Source organism: Monodelphis domestica, chromosome 2 (genome assembly GCF_027887165.1).
Source record: "Monodelphis domestica isolate mMonDom1 chromosome 2, mMonDom1.pri, whole genome shotgun sequence".
Classification (NCBI taxonomy): Eukaryota; Metazoa; Chordata; class Mammalia; order Didelphimorphia; family Didelphidae; genus Monodelphis; species Monodelphis domestica.
The window spans coordinates 29,475,316-29,493,368 of NC_077228.1; the positions used below are offsets into that span (position 1 = coordinate 29,475,316).

Below are 18,053 nucleotides of genomic sequence, written 5' to 3' on the forward strand. Positions count from 1 at the left end.
CCTTGGACATCTCAGATTCCATGTCTCTTCAATAGAACTAATCTTCCTCCCATAACCACCTTCTCTAAGTTCTCTCTGTCAAGGTCATTTCTAGCCACCATTCTTCATTCATTTAGGTTTGACATTCAGCATTTCTCAGTTTTTCACTCTCACCCCCTTTATCTAATGAGTTACCATGTTGGCTTCATCCTATCCCACCTCTATCCCTTTCTATCTATGCATATTACCATCCTAATTGGAACCCTTTTCACCTCTAATCTGTACGCTCTCAATGGCCATCTAGTCTTTCCCCTCCCATACAAACATCACCTTTATATTCTTAAAGCATCAATTTGACCATATCATTCCCTTGTTCAAGAATCTTGTTTGACTCCTTACTACCTGGTCATTCTCCTTTATTGTGGGCCAGAGTGTTGTGTGAGGGGTCTCAAATAAGACAGTGGTGGAATATAATGAAGGGTTAAAAAGAGACAATGCCAACAGACTTTTAACAGTCTTGATTTATTCCATCATGTTTCTTCTCCATCAGGCTTCTTCTTCTGGAAGACCCAGAAGTAAAGTGTATATATCCCTTCTACCATGAGAACCAAGCTAGCCCATTGTGGGAGTCAGATAGTCAAAAAAGATAATTTTGACTATAAACTGTTTAACTGTTTTCTTACACTTTGGACATCTGAAACAAGAGAGGGGCAAATTCCCTACCTCAGTATCTCTTTCCCAAGGTTACTTCTGGCCTTTCTCAAGAATCCCAGGAAGGAAGGAGAAAAGTGTTTTGGGAGGATTTAATCCCTTGGCTCCCAATACTCCTTGTTAGAGAAAAGAATTACAAAAATTTTTCTTTCTGTATTGTTGGTTATCACTGTCACATCCAGTGCAAGAAGTGGTCTTATCCTTTTTTGGAATCTCTTATTTCCCCAGTGTAGCTTAAAAAATGTGTATACAATAACATCCGTTCTTGAATGAAAAGTTAAATGTGTTACAGGAGGAAGTAGACAGTAAAATTATGCTAGTGGGGACTTCAAAGTTTTCCTCTCAGAACTAGATAATTATTAAAAAAATTAAAAAGTTAAGAATTTTAGAAAAATGAGATATGATAGACTTTTGGAAAAAATTGAATGGGAATAGAAATGAATATACCTTTTCTATTAGTACATTGCACTTATATAAAATTGACTGTGTCTTACTTAGGGCATATAAACCTCACAACCAAATGCAGAAAAGCAGAAATATTAAATACACCCTTTTCAGATCATTATGTAACAAAATTGCATTTATTAAAGGACCATGGAAACATAAATTAATTCATTGTAAACTAAATCTAATCCTAAATAAGGAGTGGTCAAAGAAAAAATAATAGAAATATTCAATAATCTCATTATTAAAGAGAATGAAAACAAAATATATAAGATGCTACCAAAGTAGTACTTAGGAGAAAATTTATCTCTTTAAATGCTTACATCAAAAAATTAAGTGGCAGAGCAGATCAATGAATTGTGCATGTAATAAAAAAAAACTAGAAAAAGAACAAATTAAAAATACTCAATTAAACACAAAATTGGGAATCCTGAAAATCAAAGGATAGATTAATATAATTGAAAGTAAGAAAACTATTCAACTAGTAAATAAAACTAAAATCTAGTTTTATGAAAAAACTATTGGTCAATTTGATATTTAAAATTTGCATACACACACACACCATTCTTGTTTAGTTTTAACTTATTCCGAATTTTAACACATCAGGCACAATCTAGTCTAGTGCCTTTTGGTTATATTCATCCTCCATCACTTGCCTTTGCTTCCATTTTTTCTACATTTCCTTTAAGAAGCTAAATTGTTTGGTGAATTCTCTGTGTATACATGTGAGTCAATTTATAAGAATCCCATTTTTCCTCATTGTTATTTATGAATTTGGTTTTGAGATTTTTACATCCTGATGCATGATCAGTTTTTGTATAGATGCTGTGTCCCACTGAGAAAAAGTATATTCCTTTCTATTTCCATTCATTTTCTCCAGAAGTCTATCATATCTAACTTTTCTAAAAGTCTTGGTTCCTTTTACATTTTTGTTAATCTAGTCCCGAGGTGAAAATTGAAGTCCTCTGGTAGTATTATTTTACTGTTTATTTTCTCTTGTAACTCATTTAACTTTTCTTTTAAGAATTTGGGTGCTATTGTGTGCATATAGTATATAATAAGGCTGGAAAAGAAGGACCCAGGTTGCAAATTATTTTAAATGCCAAATGGAGGTGTTTATATTTGCTCTTAGAGGTTTTAGGGAATCACTGAGGTGTATATAAAGAGCGCAGGGACATGAATACCCCTATGCTTTGGGAGATTACCTAGGCATCTATATAGAATTCAGAAAGAGTGGAGAGAAACTCTTGTTTGATGGCTGTTGAGAAAGAGGGAAGATTATTTTTGGAGGTTAGAAGAGCCCTTGCCCTCATGGGGCTTTAAAATGGTGGGAACAACATCTAGGCAATCTATTGGCAAGTAGACATTTTTCCCAGGAGCAATGGTCATAGTGGTTAAAAAAATGGAAAGTGGGAAGGTGGAAAGGATACTGAGGGCACCCACATATGTATTTAGATACTTAATAAATGTGTTGAATTGCTTACATTTTGTGTGAAGTAAGAGTTAATAGGGACTAAATGAGGGTAAGGGGTTGGCTTCCCTATCAGTTAAGTGTGTCAGTTTTGGTACAGACTTTGTGACAAATTTTTGGAACACTCAGGAGATTTTTCATTTCCTTCCTGATTTTCAGTCATGTTCCTGAAAGGCAGAGTTGTTGGAGAGCTGAGTTCTGAATAGGTACATTCCAAAGGAATAAGAAATCCAGATTGTCAGGCTTGGAGGGAAAATGGTAATCTGAATACAAAGGCTTTCCATCCTGTTGCCTCTTCAAAATAAATTAATTTATTTTGATTGAATTTAAGTAAAAGGACAACAGTGAAACAGCCTCTGTCCTTGAAGAACTTCCCATCAAGCCAAAGAAGATGTGTACCTAGATAGGCAAAGAGATTCAAGGTGATTTGGGGGAAAAACCCCAGCATCAGGGTAGGAAGTGGATGAGGAAAGGCTTCATGCCCCCAATGGCAGTTTTTGAGCTGAGCCTTGAAGAAGACTAGGAATTCTAAGAAGAAGAGTTGAGTAGAGAGTGCATCTTAGTGATGGTGGACAGTCATTTCAGAGGCATGGTGGTAAGAGATGGAGTGGCACATCTGAGAGGAAGGAAGTAGACCAGTTTTGGCTAGACTATAGCAAAGGAGAAAGGGATTTGTGTAGAATAAGGCTGGAAAAGGAGCAAGGTTCCAGGATGCAAATAGCTTGAAATGCCAAATGGAGGAGTTTATATTTATTCTTAGAGGTAGTGGGAAGTCACTGGGGCATATATAAAAAGGGCATTGACATGGCTGGACCTGTGTTTTAGGGAATTCTCTGGGCACCTATGTGGAAGATGGATTGCAGTAAGGAGAGGCTTCACACCAATTAAGAGATTGGCCTAGGACAGAGCTATTCAGTACAGTACAGAAATGACATAAAGAAGGATCCAGAAAAGGACCCAGAGGAGGAGTGGTCAGCCAATGAGGAGCAGAACCAAGACAGAACAGAGTGAAAAGAGCTCAGAGAGGAGAAAGCCCCCATAGGAAGAGATGGCTAGTAGTGTCAAGTGGTGCTGAGGTCAGGAATATTGATGCTTGAGAAAGGATAATCAAATAGGGCCATGATAAGGTCATGGGTAACTTAGAAGAGCTGAGTGATGAGGTCAGACACTAGCCTTCAAAGAATATGGTAAGAAGAGAGCAGGTGGAGAGCTAGGATGAATTGGAGGTTGGGTATCCTCAAAGGAGGGAGAGCTTTATGCTTAAAACAATGGGCCTAGAAGATGGAGTCTATGCTTTTCCAAAGGTGGGAGGTGCATGTTAGTCCTAGAGGAAGGGCAACCTGGAATTTACAGAGGTGGTTAATGGAAAGGCTGGAAGGACTATGCCTAAAGGTCCTGTTTAGGGTCTAATGGGACAGTTCTTTACTCTAACCCCTTCACAAATGTATAGCTAGAAGGGTTCTTAGTGGTCACTAAATCCAGCTTTCTTATTTAATTTTTATATGAGCATGCAGGCCCAGGCAAAAAGAAATGGTTGCCTATGCTATTTGTAAGGATCTGGGGGATTTGACCCATCAACTTCCAATGAATCCATATTGTTTTGAGGCTTCTAGAAAGGGAGGAGGGTCTTAGATGAGATATCCAAGCTTATCCCTCCCTCCTTTGTGTGTTTTCCCCTGAAAATTCTCCTGGGTAGGTTCAGTTCCAACATTTTGCTTTCTGATATAGTTAAAAGACTTTACAGAAAGTCAGAAGGCTCTACCACTTAGACCCTGAGTGATCTTGAGCCAGTCCTTTCCCTCTCCTCTGAAAATGAAAAGGTCTGGCTTCAGAGGGAAGATATTCTGTCAGGGTTCCAGGACCCAGAAATCATTGTGTCTAGTCTTCACTCTGAGAAGAAGAAATGCTCTGTAGACGACTCACTGTGGAGGGACCATCTTTTCCTATTAATGAATTGGTGGCAGGGCTGGGAAGGGACTGAAACATTATTGTTAAAGCACTGAGCCACTTGGGTACAAGATGACTTCTATTGGCATCTCAATGGTTCCTAGACATTGAACCTAACAAATATCAACATTTGTGCCAATTGAAATATATTGGAGTCTCCTTGGAGAGCTCCTGTGCATGCGAGCCACCAACTTGAAGTGTGTTCATGGTGCAAAGACTCTTTATCTTGGACATTTTAATTAAAATTGATTTCTTTTCTAAAAACAAAAAAAGTTATTGGAGAAAACTCTTGTTTGTGCTATCTAGGTAGTATAGCCACAATTAATTAATTAGTCATTCCCCAAACCTTTAAGCATGACTATTTTTTAGCAAACTGTATTTAGAGATTAGAGACTCTGAGAGTTGGAAGGCAATTCTGCAGCCTCACTTATCACTTCCAGCCTTAGCCTGGAGATCTGCAGGGTAGGGGACCCACCTCCTTATCAGGATGCTCAGGCCACTTTGGGATAATGCTTATTGTTAGGAAGTCTTTCCTGACACCAAGCCTACATTTGCTTTTTTCCATTCCTTCTCTCCTGGCCCCTCGTCCTCCATTGGGTCTGCTTCTACCCTCTTGGGCCAAATACAAAAAGAGCTAGCATTCAGCAAACATTTCTCAAACAAATCCTCTGCAGCAGGAGGCTGAAAACTTGACTCCAGTCTTTGGCCCAGCATCTGTGTGACCTTAAGTAAATCACTTCCCTTCTCTGGCTTTCAGAGTCCTTTTCTGTAAAATCAGAGAGATGCTTCCAGACTTCCCTCCCACTCTAACTAAACCCTGTGATCATTCATAGTGTCCTCTCCTGTGGACTTTAGGGCTAGGAAGGCCCTTCAAATGCATCTTGCTGTACAGTGCCTTCATTTTAGAGGAACGTCAACAAAAGGTCAGAGAGGACAGTGGCTTGCCTGTGTAACACAGCCAAAGTAAGTGTTTGTTCTTCCAGACAGAGAGATTGAGAATCAACTCTGTGTAGCCTTGAACAGGTCACCCCCTTTCTGGGCCTCTGTTTTCTTACGTGGAGGTGTTTGGCCTTAACCTCTAGGGTCCCTTAGACCTCTCCTGGTTTATGTCCCGGTGAGTCTTTGAACCCGAGGCCTCTGGATCCAAAGCCTGGACTGTCTCCCCTTCACTCTGCTCTCTCCAGTGTTAGAAAAGAAGACGACCGCCTGATTCTGTCTGGTGAAGGACATGGGAAGGCGAAATGACGGGCACAGATGAAAAATGCATCTTATGGCTATTTAGGCTCCTTGGATGAATGCGCAGGTGCCCAGCTCTGATTATTTGGTTCTTTGCAGTTTGGAACCTGTGTCTGACTCCCTACCCTAACCAACCCCCCACCCCACCCCCACACCTTCTTTTCCTTCCCTTGGTGTTTGCCTTTGCACCCACAATCCATGCATCCGGCTGCCTCTGCAAGATTGAATTCCATTCCAGGCCCCACAGACTGAGATGGAAAATTGGGCAGAGGAAGGCAGCCTGGAGGCTGAGGGACCCTGAGATCATGCCTGCCACATGGGGCTCGCTGAAGGAAATGAGGGTGTTTGGCATGGACAAAGGGCAGACGAGCTGGCTTTAAGCCGTTGTAAGTGGGAAAAGAAAAGCTTTGTTCGGCCCCGGAGCCACGGTTGGACCTGCTAGTCTCCTGGCTCTTTCCATCTCTGAGGCTAAGGAGTGCTTTAGGAAGAGCCGGCAAATCAAACTGCAAGAATTCACCTTCACTTCAGCTGATCAGCAAAGCATTTATTAAGTGTCTACTGTGTGCTGACGTTTGAGAAGCCCTGCCTTGTTGGAGCTTCTGTTTGAGTAGAGGAGACATACCCACGAACGTATGTGAAGAAACATAAAGTATACATTGAGCACATACAAAGGAGGCCCTAATGACCAAGGGACTAGGAGAGACCTCGTATTCTAATAGGAAGCTTGAGCTGCTGCTGCTGCTGCTTTTTTTCAAATTTCTTTTTTTTCCAATTACAAGGAAGAAAAATGTTAACATTTGTTTTTTTTTACAATTTTGAAATCCAAATTCTCTCCTCCTCTCCAACCCCCCTTAGAGAAGGCAGGCAATTTGATGGAAGTTACATGTGCCTAGTCATGCAGAACGCATTTCCATTTTAGTTATTGTTATAAAAGAAAACACAGCCAAAAAACCACCAAAGGATAGAACACTGGCCTTTGAATAAGGGAGACTCATTTTTATGAGTTCAAAGCTGGCCTTAGACAATTTCTAAAGGTGTGACCTTGGGCAAGTCACTTTACTCTGCCTCAGTTTCTTCATCTGTAAAATGAGCTAGAGAAGGAAATGGCAAACCACTCCAGTATCTGCCAAGAAAACTCCAAATGGGGTCATGAAGAGTTACACATGATTGAAACAATAAAAACAAAACAGGATGCTTTGATTTGCACTCAGATGCCATCAGTTCTTTCTCTGGAAGTGAATAGCATTTTTCATTTTGAGTCCTTTGGAGTTGGCTTGTGTTGCATGTTATGTGTTGAGTGTCAGGCTTCTGATACTGAGAGAAAAAGGAAGAGAGACAGGGACAGAGACAGAGGAGAGACAGAGAGGTTTCCAAAAGGGCTAAGTATTGAGCAGAGAATCTGCCATTGCTTTCCGGTTTGCATTAAGAACCTTACTATCTTCAATAAAGTGGATTACTGCAAATAAATCTGTATGTCCACTGAAATGGCCTTTAATATCTTTCCAATAGTTCTAGAATGGAGTATGGCAGCAAAGGCTACCCATACTCTCTAATAGGAAGCGTATAAACCATCCGCCATATTCCAGCTCCAGTTCTTCTATCACTGACCCATTTTGCCCTGGGCTTCACTTTAAACAAGGTTTTGGCACATATTCTTGTGCAGCTAATCAAATAGGAAATCTTGGTGGCTAAAGCTGATAGATTATATAACATAGTAGTTGAGTTATTATACAGTGTATTAATTTGTATACCTCATAGTAGTAAAGAATTATTAGTCTTAATGTTTCCAATATTGTCAAAATATGTCAGGGGTCTCACCCAAGGTGGAAAAGGTAGGTAAGCCCAATGCAGAGCTACTTGTGTCCCTGGCATGCTTAACAGCACCACCATTGCCCCAAACACCATTTTAGGTGTCACATTGTGTCCTTGAGTTTGTACCACATGTACAGCTCTGTGTGCTAGGGCTTTGCCTTGGTCCCAGGTGGGAATCTGCTTCTTTCATCCTCTTGCTTGCTGGTCTCTGACATCTTCTTACTGGCTGCTGTCTCTCAGCTTGAGTCTCCTCAGTCTTTCTGTAAGATGAGGTACAGGCTCAGGCATTCCTCTGGGGTGCCCACACTGGCTTCTCAGATGATTCTGGAAAACTACAGTTGACCCCTCTGCTCCAGTTTAATAGTGGATCAGGGTCTTGCCATTGATTAGTTAAGAGGTCCTTCCATATAACATAATTCTCACTCCTTTTGGAGTCATGAAAGTGCCTCATAGCAGCATTTAGATAGTTCTCATCAAAGATTTAAAAAATTGAGTGTGAATATGACATTGTCTTCGGGGGTTATCTAAGCATATTCCCCCTTTTTGCTTTTTAAGATATTCCTACACATTATTAATAATATTTCAATTTCATTCTTCAAAATCTAAAATTTTAAATAAGCTACTTATTTATTTACTTATTCTAATGGCTTTAAAATCTTACTTCAAGTTTATCTAAAAATTGAATATACTTCTCTTAAAAATTTCTATAAGGGGCAGCTGGGTAGCTCAGTGGATTGAGAGCCAGCCCTAGAGACGGGAGGTCCTGGGTTCAAATCTGGCCTCAGACACTTCCCAGCTGTGTGACCCTGGGCAAGTCACTTGACCCCCTTTGCCTAGCCCTTACCACTCTTCTGCCTTGGAGCCAATACACAGTATTGACTCCAAGACGGAAGGTAAGGGTTTTAATAAAAAAAAATTTTCTATAAAATAAATGCCAATTCTATATATTCATTTATGCCACATTTATTTATTTATTTGCCCTGTCTTAAATTCTTATTAAAATTAGTTTATTCCTACCTATTACAATGTATTATAAAGAGGGAGAGTGATGAAACAATTTTACTCTCCCCAAAACAATTTTTAATAGCTTAGATTTACTTGTATAAAATCATTGGGAGACCATTTCTAAATTTATGTGAATTCTCATACATTAAAGCTAATAGTGGAATCCCTTTCCAATAAATAATTAGATTTATTTGTGGTCAGTAAATCCTTTTCTTTATTACTTTACAAACTTCTGCCAGAGCTTGATCTTCCCCTTATCTTCTTTGCTAAGGCTGTGAAAGAGGAGGGAGCAGCTGAGGGGGAATTTTAGTCTCTGAGTTTCGGTTTTTTTAATCAAGTTCTTTTTCTTTATTCATTTAAACAATTCATTAGTGGGTAATCCATCAGTTTCATTTTTTTTTTTGTCAAATCCTGCCTTATGTCCCAAAATAAAATTCTGGCACACAACACAGATAAATTATTCTGTAGTTTTAGGTAACACTTTTAAAAAACATTTCAAAAGGTTTTCCTTTATTCCCTCTTCTGCTATTTTAGTTCTTGAATTCCAATAAAAAATAATCAATCTCTCAAATCTGGCCTCAGACACTTCCCAGCTGTGTGACCCTGGGCAAGTCACTTGACCCCCATGGCCTAGCCCTGACCACTCTTCTGCCTTGGAACCAATACAAAGTATTGACTCCAAGACGGAAGGTAAGGGTTAAAAAAAAAAAAATCTCTCTGTCTCTGTCTCTCTCCCCACATAGCATGCAACAGACTTGAGTCATATTGCTGTGAATAACTAAGTCATTCGCAGACAATTATCATATATTGCTGTTGCTGGGTATACTGTTCTCCTGGTTCTGCTCATTTCATTTTGCATCCGTTCATGTAACAGATGTAGAGAGTGTAGGAAAATTTGAATCCTAATGTACTGTTGGAGAAGTTGTGAACTGATTCAACCATTCTGGAGAGCCATTGGAAGTATGCTCAGAGGCCTTTAAAACTGTGCCTTCTCTTTGACCCAGCAATATCATTGCTAGGAATGTAGCCCAAAGATATTTTTTAAAAGGAGAGGGACTTAGCTATACAGAAATATTCTAGCACTGCTTTTTGTAGTGGCAAAGAATCAGAAATTGAGGGGATGCCAATCAATTGGGAAATGGCTTTTATAAGTCGTGATGTATGATTGGGATGGAATACTTTTGTGCTATAAGAAATGATGATCTTGAGCTCATTTTTAAAAAGCAACTAGAGATTTTAAGAGGCAGGAGTGAGAAGAGAGAACATGCCAGGCAGGGCACACCAGTCAGTGCAAAAGCATGGAGAGAGATTCATGGATGTCTGAAATAGGGAGGTCAATATGCTAGAGGTTAGCATGCATTCATGGAAGGAACATATACTTAAATTGAGGCCAGGCCAGGTTGCGAAAGAGCCTTCAATGCCAAACACTTTTATTTTGGTGGTTACAGAGGGAATCAAGTGCTGGGATCAGTACTTCTTATTTTTCCTTGAGCCAGTAGCAGGTATCTGCAGAGATTTGAGCAGGGGAATGCCCTCCTTAGACCTGGACCTGTTTGCTTCACTGAGTCCACTTAAGTCTAGGAGAGGGGAGAAACTCAAGTCAGAGAAGTTGCTGAGGATGCAAGGTCCTGGGATTACAAAGAGAGGAATGAAATAGGCCTGCCCTCAAGGTCCTCACATTCTGCTTGGGAGGAAACTATGTATGCAAACAAATCAACCCAACATTTATCCAGAGTGAATTCAAAGTCATTTCTGGGTTGGAGAAGTTCCTCTCAACTGGGGAGATCCCTAAAGGCCTTGTCTGGGAGGCGGTTCTTGAGCTAGTTCCTTGGAGTGAAAGGTAATGAGAGCCTGGAGCTAGAAGAACTGGAGTGGAGAAAAGGAGCTGAAGAAAATCTCAAGCATTGGGGGCCTGATGGGATGTGGGGAGTCAGGATTACAAAGAGCCTGGGGGGGGTGTAGGGAGAATGATGACATTTCCTTTCTGTACTCTCATTGAGTTTAAGTCAGTTGTTTGCATTTCCCCCCCAAATTGGTACAGGTCCTTTATTGATTCCTAATTGTCCCAATTATTTTCTTTTTTTCTTTCCCTGTTAAAAAGCAATTTAGGGATGAATGTAATATCTCTGTGCCCAGTAGGGAGAATCAAACGTTAATCACATAGTAAGATTTTCTTTTCTTTCTTCCACTAAGTTCTCTTGGGTGGGATTGGGAATCGGAGTACAGATGGGTGAAAGCAGACTCTTTAGAGCTGAGAGAGGCCTGAGGTCAGCTAGGACAGCCTTTTCCTGAATGACCAGTCCTCATCCAGCAGCCTCCGTTGGGAGCTCAGTGATGGGAAGCTCTTCACTACCCCAGGCCCAGCCTTCATTATTAAGATACTCTTCCCATGCTGATCTGCAATCTGTCTCATCAAGCTTCCCCCGTTGCTCCCATTCTCCCATTGCTCCTAAGCTGAAGCAAAATGACCCTTCCTGCCCACATGTATGGTCCCTACTCCCCTGCTGTAGTGTTTTCTATAGACAGAGTTAAGATAGTTTCCTTCTTGCCGTTCTGTCCTGCTTGTTGACTCCAATTGATTTTGGCTTCACTGGTTGTCAACCAACTGGTTCCCTCCAACTACAAGCTGGACACCAAGTAGGATCCACTCCCAGCCAGCCTGCCCTCAGTCACTCCTGACAAATAGCAGGTCTTAGAGCCAGGAAATACCCACATTGGGCCTTTCCTATATTGAAATGGAGGGCTTTTTGGGGAGGCAGGTGTTCCCCATTGGTAGAAGTCTCCACCTCAGTTTCCTGCTCTGTCAAATTAGGATCACAGATTTAAAGTTAGAAGCAGCCTTGACCCAACCACATATACTACAGGATCTCTGAGAATCTATAATACACTGTGTTCCATGGAGTCAGGGCCAGTCCCTGAACTGCAGAATTGTAGAATCTTGGAGCCAGAATGAATCTCAGAAATCCTCTTCTTTTGGCCAGATTTTACCACTGGTTCATCTCTGGCACACTCACTCTCTCTGGGGCCACCCTCTCCTTTCTCTCTGGGTGACCTCCTGGGTTTGTTGAGGCTGGGGTCTTTTCTCTGTGGGCATTCCATCTCACTAGCTATTGGGTCCTTAAGGAAAGAGTTTTGGCTTTTGTTCTTCAAATATGATCTTAGAAAACTCCTAGTCAAGTTGTGCAAATGATTGTAGTGCTGAAGGACTGACCATCTAGGACACTCCAGTGGAACTCATGACTTTCTGTCCTAGCAGGGGCATGGGCTTTCTGACCCTTGGGTTCTTAAATGCTTTGTTAATGTGTCTTTTAACAGATTACTAAGCCTTCTCATGGGAGAGACCGTGAAGATTCTCTCGACCGGTGTGAAGAATATCTCGCCTCGAGGCAGTCTAGGCCACATAACACAGATAGGAATCTCTTGGTCCATTCAGCACCCTCCACAATGCAGAAACGTTCTCCTAGCCCGGTGCTCAATCACTCATCTCTCAGGGAAAGGTGAGGCTACCTGTGTTCTCCCTTTCTGAGCAGGCTTCATAAGGGGAGCTTGGGAAAATCACCCAACTCTTGGAACCTCAGTTTACCTCATTTGTAGTTTCTGGGGAAGCCACGGTAGTCCATGGTAGGGACAATGGATTTCAGTTTAGCATACTTGATTTTGGGTTCTAGTCCTTCCACTTAGCCACGAGACCAGATAAGTCACTCCATTTCCTGGGGCCCCGGCAGCCTCACTGGATTATTATTAGTGGGGAAGAGCTCTGTGAATTTAAGGGTGCTCAGAAAATCCAGTTGTTGTTTTCAGTAAAATGTGGCACTTGGGCTGAAGGTCTTAGAGTGAGGGAGGGACCTCAACAATGGTCAGTAATTATTTCTACTACAGGCCTTCTCTAGCAAACCCGGCTTAGTAACAGTTCACGGGAAAAAGAATTTGGTGGATGGCATCTGAGTGTGAGGGGGTTGGCCAGTTCATGGCAGATGGCAGGGTGGGCCAGAGCCAGGGAGATGAAAGGCTCATCACACTGGGAGTCCTGAGTGCAAACAGTAAAGCACTGGTGTTCCCTGTGTTTAAGGTCCCATCCAGCTGCCATAGAGGACCTCGGGCCTTTTAGTCTCAGAGGCCTCCCCCAGCCCCTCTGCACAGGAGCCCCTGTACAATGCCTCACAAATGCACAGGCAGCCTCTAGGAAGGGGGTACCATCAGCGCCATCAGAGCTGAAGGCTAGGCCAGCCTCTTCTAATCTCTGCATTCATCTTTCATGTTGTGTGACTCCTTGAACCTCTGCAAGTCAGAAAATCCCCCTGTGGGGGGTGGGATCCCACTTTTTCAGCTGACTGACGCACGGACAGAGGCCTCCTTTGAATGGGCCTCATGTGTCTGTCCCACAGTCCTGTAGCCCCTCGCAGCTTTCACCTCTTTAAGGGAAAAGCAGTGTGAGTGCTTGGGGAGTGGGGTGGGAAGAGAGTGCTTTGGGCTTTGTTTTTGCTCTGATTTGCCTTCAGTGGAGAATATTTTGAAAGAGTCGTTTTGTTCAAATCTGGCCTCAGACATTTCCTAGCTGTGCGTCCCTGGGCAAGTCATTTAACCCCCATTGCCCAGTCCTCACCACTCTTCTGTCTTCGAATTCATACTAAGACAGAAGGTGAGGATTTAAAAAAGAAAAAGCTACAGCCACATCAGGAGAGGATATGCAGGACTAAGGTATTGTACCCAAGCCCCTCTAGAGGCCATACCTTGCTTTCCCTTTAGGGGTTTTCAGGAGAGGAGAGGAAACACCACCAAGGACAGGATTGCAAATGGACTCTATGCCTCCTGCCCCTTGGACATGAAGCATCTCTGTTCTGAGGCAGAGCTTACCTGGTGCAACCCTAGAGAAGGGACTCTGGTGCTGCCCTTCCCTGCCCCTTCCCACGTTGGCAGCCAGCTGGCATGCTGAGGAAGAAGCCTCAGCGCAGACCCCTGCTCAGAGGAAACCAAGAATAGGGAAATGATTGGTATCAAAACATTTTTGAAAACTAACTTTGCAGACCCCAGTTAGGAGACTGATCCTCAAAGAAAATCTCTCGAGGAAAGGTGGTTTTTTTTTTTTCTTGAGTCTCAACTTGGAGTGTGGAGACCCATCCTCAAGTGACCCCTCTGCCTTTTGCTCATTCTGTGGCCCTTGGGCACATCTCTGTACTCCCTGGTCCTCAGTGTCCTTATCTTACCAGGGGCCGGAGGCACATGAGTTGATCTCTACAGCCCCTGCAGCCTATGCTGACTGGCTAGGTGACCTTGGGCAGATCATGTCCCCTCTGGGACACTAAGCTTCCTCACCTGTTAAGTAAGGTCCATGTTACTTACTCACAGGTACCATTTTGTAAACCCAGTAGGTGCTATAGAGCCAAGTGCAGAGCCACAGATGGTGGGAATGTTCCTCAAGATTCCAAAGATCCAGGGCCTGGGATAGCATGTCCTTGGTATAGTTTGGCCTTGGCCTAGAGCCTCCACTTGGGAAGCTTATCTGTGCTGGCCATTCCAAGGGCTTCACCCTATTCCTCATGGCACAGTCTAGCCACACTGACCCTTTCACCACTTCCCCACCTCCAGGCTTTCCTACTGGCTACCCTCCTACCTCTGCTCTCAGGCCCCTCATCTCTTTCTCCCTCTCCCCCCAGGTGCTGGCACTTTCTTCCTCAAAAGTCCTCCCATGTCCACACACACATCAGATATGTGTGTGTGTTTGTCCATGTTCCTCTCCCCACTACAAAAGCTCCCTGAGGATGGAGACAGTTGGATGTGGGATTTGTATCCACAGAATCTGGCCCAGAGTAAGCTGTCAGTGCTTCTTGGTGGGTCGATTGATCTGCTGGGTGCCCACGATCCCTGGGCATCTTGGGGAAGAGTAGGTGCAGGAGTGCGGTGACCTATGCCTGTGTTTCTGGCTCCGGATTCTGATATTAGGAATCTGACTTAATGCTGACTCATGGGAGCTGTGATGGGCTGCCTCCATCATCCTCAGGGCACAGCCTGGCTCACCTTGTCTCCAAATCCCTAACACCTTGCAAAGTTCCAGGCTTCCTGCACTGTGAAGTAACGTAAAGATGGAGGCATCACCTATCTGGATTTCTAAAAGTCTGTGATAACCAGAGAGAGCTATCAGAGTTTTATTTATCTACCATATGGTAGACTCTCCACATGAGTGTGTGTGTGTGTGTGTATCCACAGTGGACTGCCTATGTTTTAGACTAGAATTTAATTTTTCGCCCCCTATCCTCAGTAAACAAAAAAAAAAAGAATGCCTTTAGTTGTATTACCAGGGAAGGAAAAATTGTTTTGTTCCATTGATCGTGCCTCAACATGGCTGGCATCTCTAAAATGAATTATAAGCTATTCTCTGATTAATCTGACTTTTTCTGGGTCACTGAGCAATACTTCCAAAGTGTTTATATAATCTATTGGAATCGATAAACAATTTAAACTGATGTAACTGTCGAATGTGTCTGTGTCCCCAGGAAAATTGGAAGTATGACCAAGAATGCAGGGATAGAAGTTTATTTTGTTTATCTGGGCACACGGGGACTGAAATTGAATGAGCTTTACTGAAATGCTGCAGGAAATAGCTGACACTCATCAGGCACAAACCTCCGGGGCTGGGATTGCTTTTAAAAGATAACTTAGTGGGTTTGGGCCAATGAAATACATGCCCTTGTAAATGAGATGCCCTTCTTCGATCCTGCTTTAGGAAATCTCTCCACTAGGTGTGGGCAGATACAACCTTAGATGCTCTCAGCATCATGAGATCAAATTTCAGAAGCTATTTTTCTCCCCAAGATCCCCTGAAGTGGTTTAAATATTAACATTATGACTTAAAGTTTGCAATGGCTTTATAGTTATTACAAAAATCAGACAGCTAAGATACTGGGAAAATGAATTAAAAAGGAGCCGAGACTTTTCTCAGCCATACTTGGGGTTTGGGAAAGGTTCACACCCTTTTCCAGCATCCCTTATCCCACAGCGCAGACTAGTGGCTTCTCTCATGGTCTGTGCTGGGCTTTGCAGGAGAACCTCCCCAAATATATGAGCGCCATGGCCACAGATACACCAGCACCTACTTCCCCCATGCAGATGGGTGACATCGAGGGGCTGTTGGAAACCCTGGCCTGTCTTTAGAGTCCATCAAAGGACCTAGCACACAGTGGATGCTAGATTTCTCCAAGTTCTCTTTTAGAAATCAATTATTAATTTGGCTCATTTACAAATGAATTACTGGCAACTGCCCTGGCAAGAAGATTCATGATTTGTGATTGTTCTTCTCTTTCCTTCTTATATGCAAATATGTGTGGTTGAAACATGGCCTAAATGAAATATACCAAGTATTCTCCAGTAAAAAGCCCCCAGTACTAGGGGCAGATAGATGGCTCTAGATAGAGCCTCAGGCTTGGAGGAAGGAGAACCTGGGTTCAAATTTGGACTCGAACATTTCCTAACTGTGTGACCCTGGGCAAATCGCTTAACCTCCTCTGCAAAGCATGATCATCAATAGCATGAATGAAAATGGAACCAGGACCCAAGAGGAAACAAGGGAAGCAGTGCCATCTGGAGGGAGGGATTCAGGTTTCAGAAGGGCAGGAAGATGGCAGGAGTGTGAAAGTCAGTGTGCTCCTTGTGGAGCAACATTCCAGAGGGCATGGGCTGTTGTAGAGCTAAGTTTTGGAGTTGGGAGTCAGGAGGACCCGAATTCAAAACCCTCCTCAGACTCTTTCTAGCTATGTGATGCTGGGTAATAGTTACTAGATTTCTTGGCACCAGTCTCCTCTTCTGTAAAAATAGAAGTAAATAAGAGTATCCACCTTTCATAGTTGTTGTGTAGATCAAAGGAGATAAACACACAGTGTTCTACAAATGCTAGATACTATTATTATTCTGTGGAAGCTGGAGTTCCAGGCATGGAGAAATAGGAGAGAATGGGAGTGTGCTGACCACTGGAGAATGGGGCCAGGCAACAGCAGAGCAAGGATTGCAGATAAAAGCAGATGATTTGTTCATATTCATCCACTCATACCCAAACAGCCTTCTGCTGCCTGCTGGGCCCTCCCATGTATTGTCATTGGTACAAGGCTGGCCTTATTGTGGCATTTGCTTTGTTGTCTGGTTGGGAAACCTCAAGGGAGAGGAGGCAGGATGTGTTTTGTCCTGGACCAGAAGCCTCTGGGAGCCCAGAGCAGGCCCAGCCCAGGGCCTAGCTCTAAGCCAGTTGTCTAGGCCTTTTCTTCTCCAGAGGAAACTCTCCTGGGTCTTTCACCTAATGTTTGTACTGCATGGGCTCAAGTTCCTTCCTGTCCTGGCTGCTCTCCTATTTCTTAGTCCTTCTCTTTCCTAAAATGTGGCTCCCAGAACCGAACACAGTCATCCAGAGGACAGCGACTCTAGCTTCCCCTTCTGAGCACTGTGTAGGGCTGTTCCTTGGTTGCCATGTCACACTCTTGTGCACACTCTAATGCACAGCCCCTTCCTTTGCCCATATTTTCCATATTGACCACTGTCTCCCAGAAGCTCCATGGCATTCTGCTCTGAATTGTACCTGAGTCCCCATTGGGGAGCCCCCTACTTCCTGAGGCTGTCAAGCCAATAGGAGGGAGTTGTAATTGTGAGGATGTGCTGCCTTGGGAGTTGGAGCAAGGCTAGTCCCCCCTCAAAATACTTAGCTGCATTTGATTTTATATAATCCAATTGTAGAAAATTGATCTAAATTAGAGTTTATCTTTTGCACAGATACTAGGCTTTTGCAGTCTTTGTGAATCTTGACTATATTATCAGTTGTGGACAGGGGCTGGGAAGGAATAGCTGTCTGTAACAGACATTTGGGGATGGGAAAGGGTTCCTCACCTGTCTCCCTATCACCACCCTGTCATTTATGTCTGCAGGTATCATTCAGATTGGTGTTCACCTTCAAACTCAGATGAAATACACGAGCGGGTAAAGAATGTATTGAAATCACACGGGACTCATCAAAGATGTCTATATGTAAGTGTATGAAGCTTCCTGGGGCACATTCACAGAGTTAAAGCTGGTACAGAGGCCTAAAATCTGCAATTCTCTTTCTGAAATGTTATTCTCATGTCATTCTACCTTCACAACATCTGTGGACTGGCACAAATTAAAGGTTTAATAAATGCTCAGTTGCTCACCCTATCCATCTATGTTTATCATCCGTCTGTCTATCTATTTATCTTTCTTTCTAGCTATCTGTCTGTCATTCTATCTATCTACCTGTCAACCATCCATCTATCTATCCATCTGTCTGTTTACTGTCATATGTCATCTGTTTATTCTTCTATCATCTATCCATCCATCTCTCTCTTTCCATCCATCCATCTATCTCTCTCTGTCTCTTTCTGTCTCTTCTATATTTCTCCACTCACATAGCCTCCACCATCAACCCTCCCAGTCTGGACAATGGCAAAAGCTT

General features: G+C 42.8%; 1 protein-coding gene across 1 annotated transcript in view; it reads left to right on the plus strand.

Moving 5' to 3' along the window:
* SPATA6 (spermatogenesis associated 6) overlaps nt 1–18,053 on the plus strand; it is a 141,185-nt gene that overhangs the window by 101,895 nt on the left and 21,237 nt on the right. The window contains exons 11-12 of the mRNA XM_007480209.3: nt 11,921–12,102; nt 17,509–17,608. Of these exons, the coding sequence (XP_007480271.1) occupies nt 11,921–12,102; nt 17,509–17,608 (282 nt within the window). The remainder of the gene's footprint in view (nt 1–11,920; nt 12,103–17,508; nt 17,609–18,053) is intronic.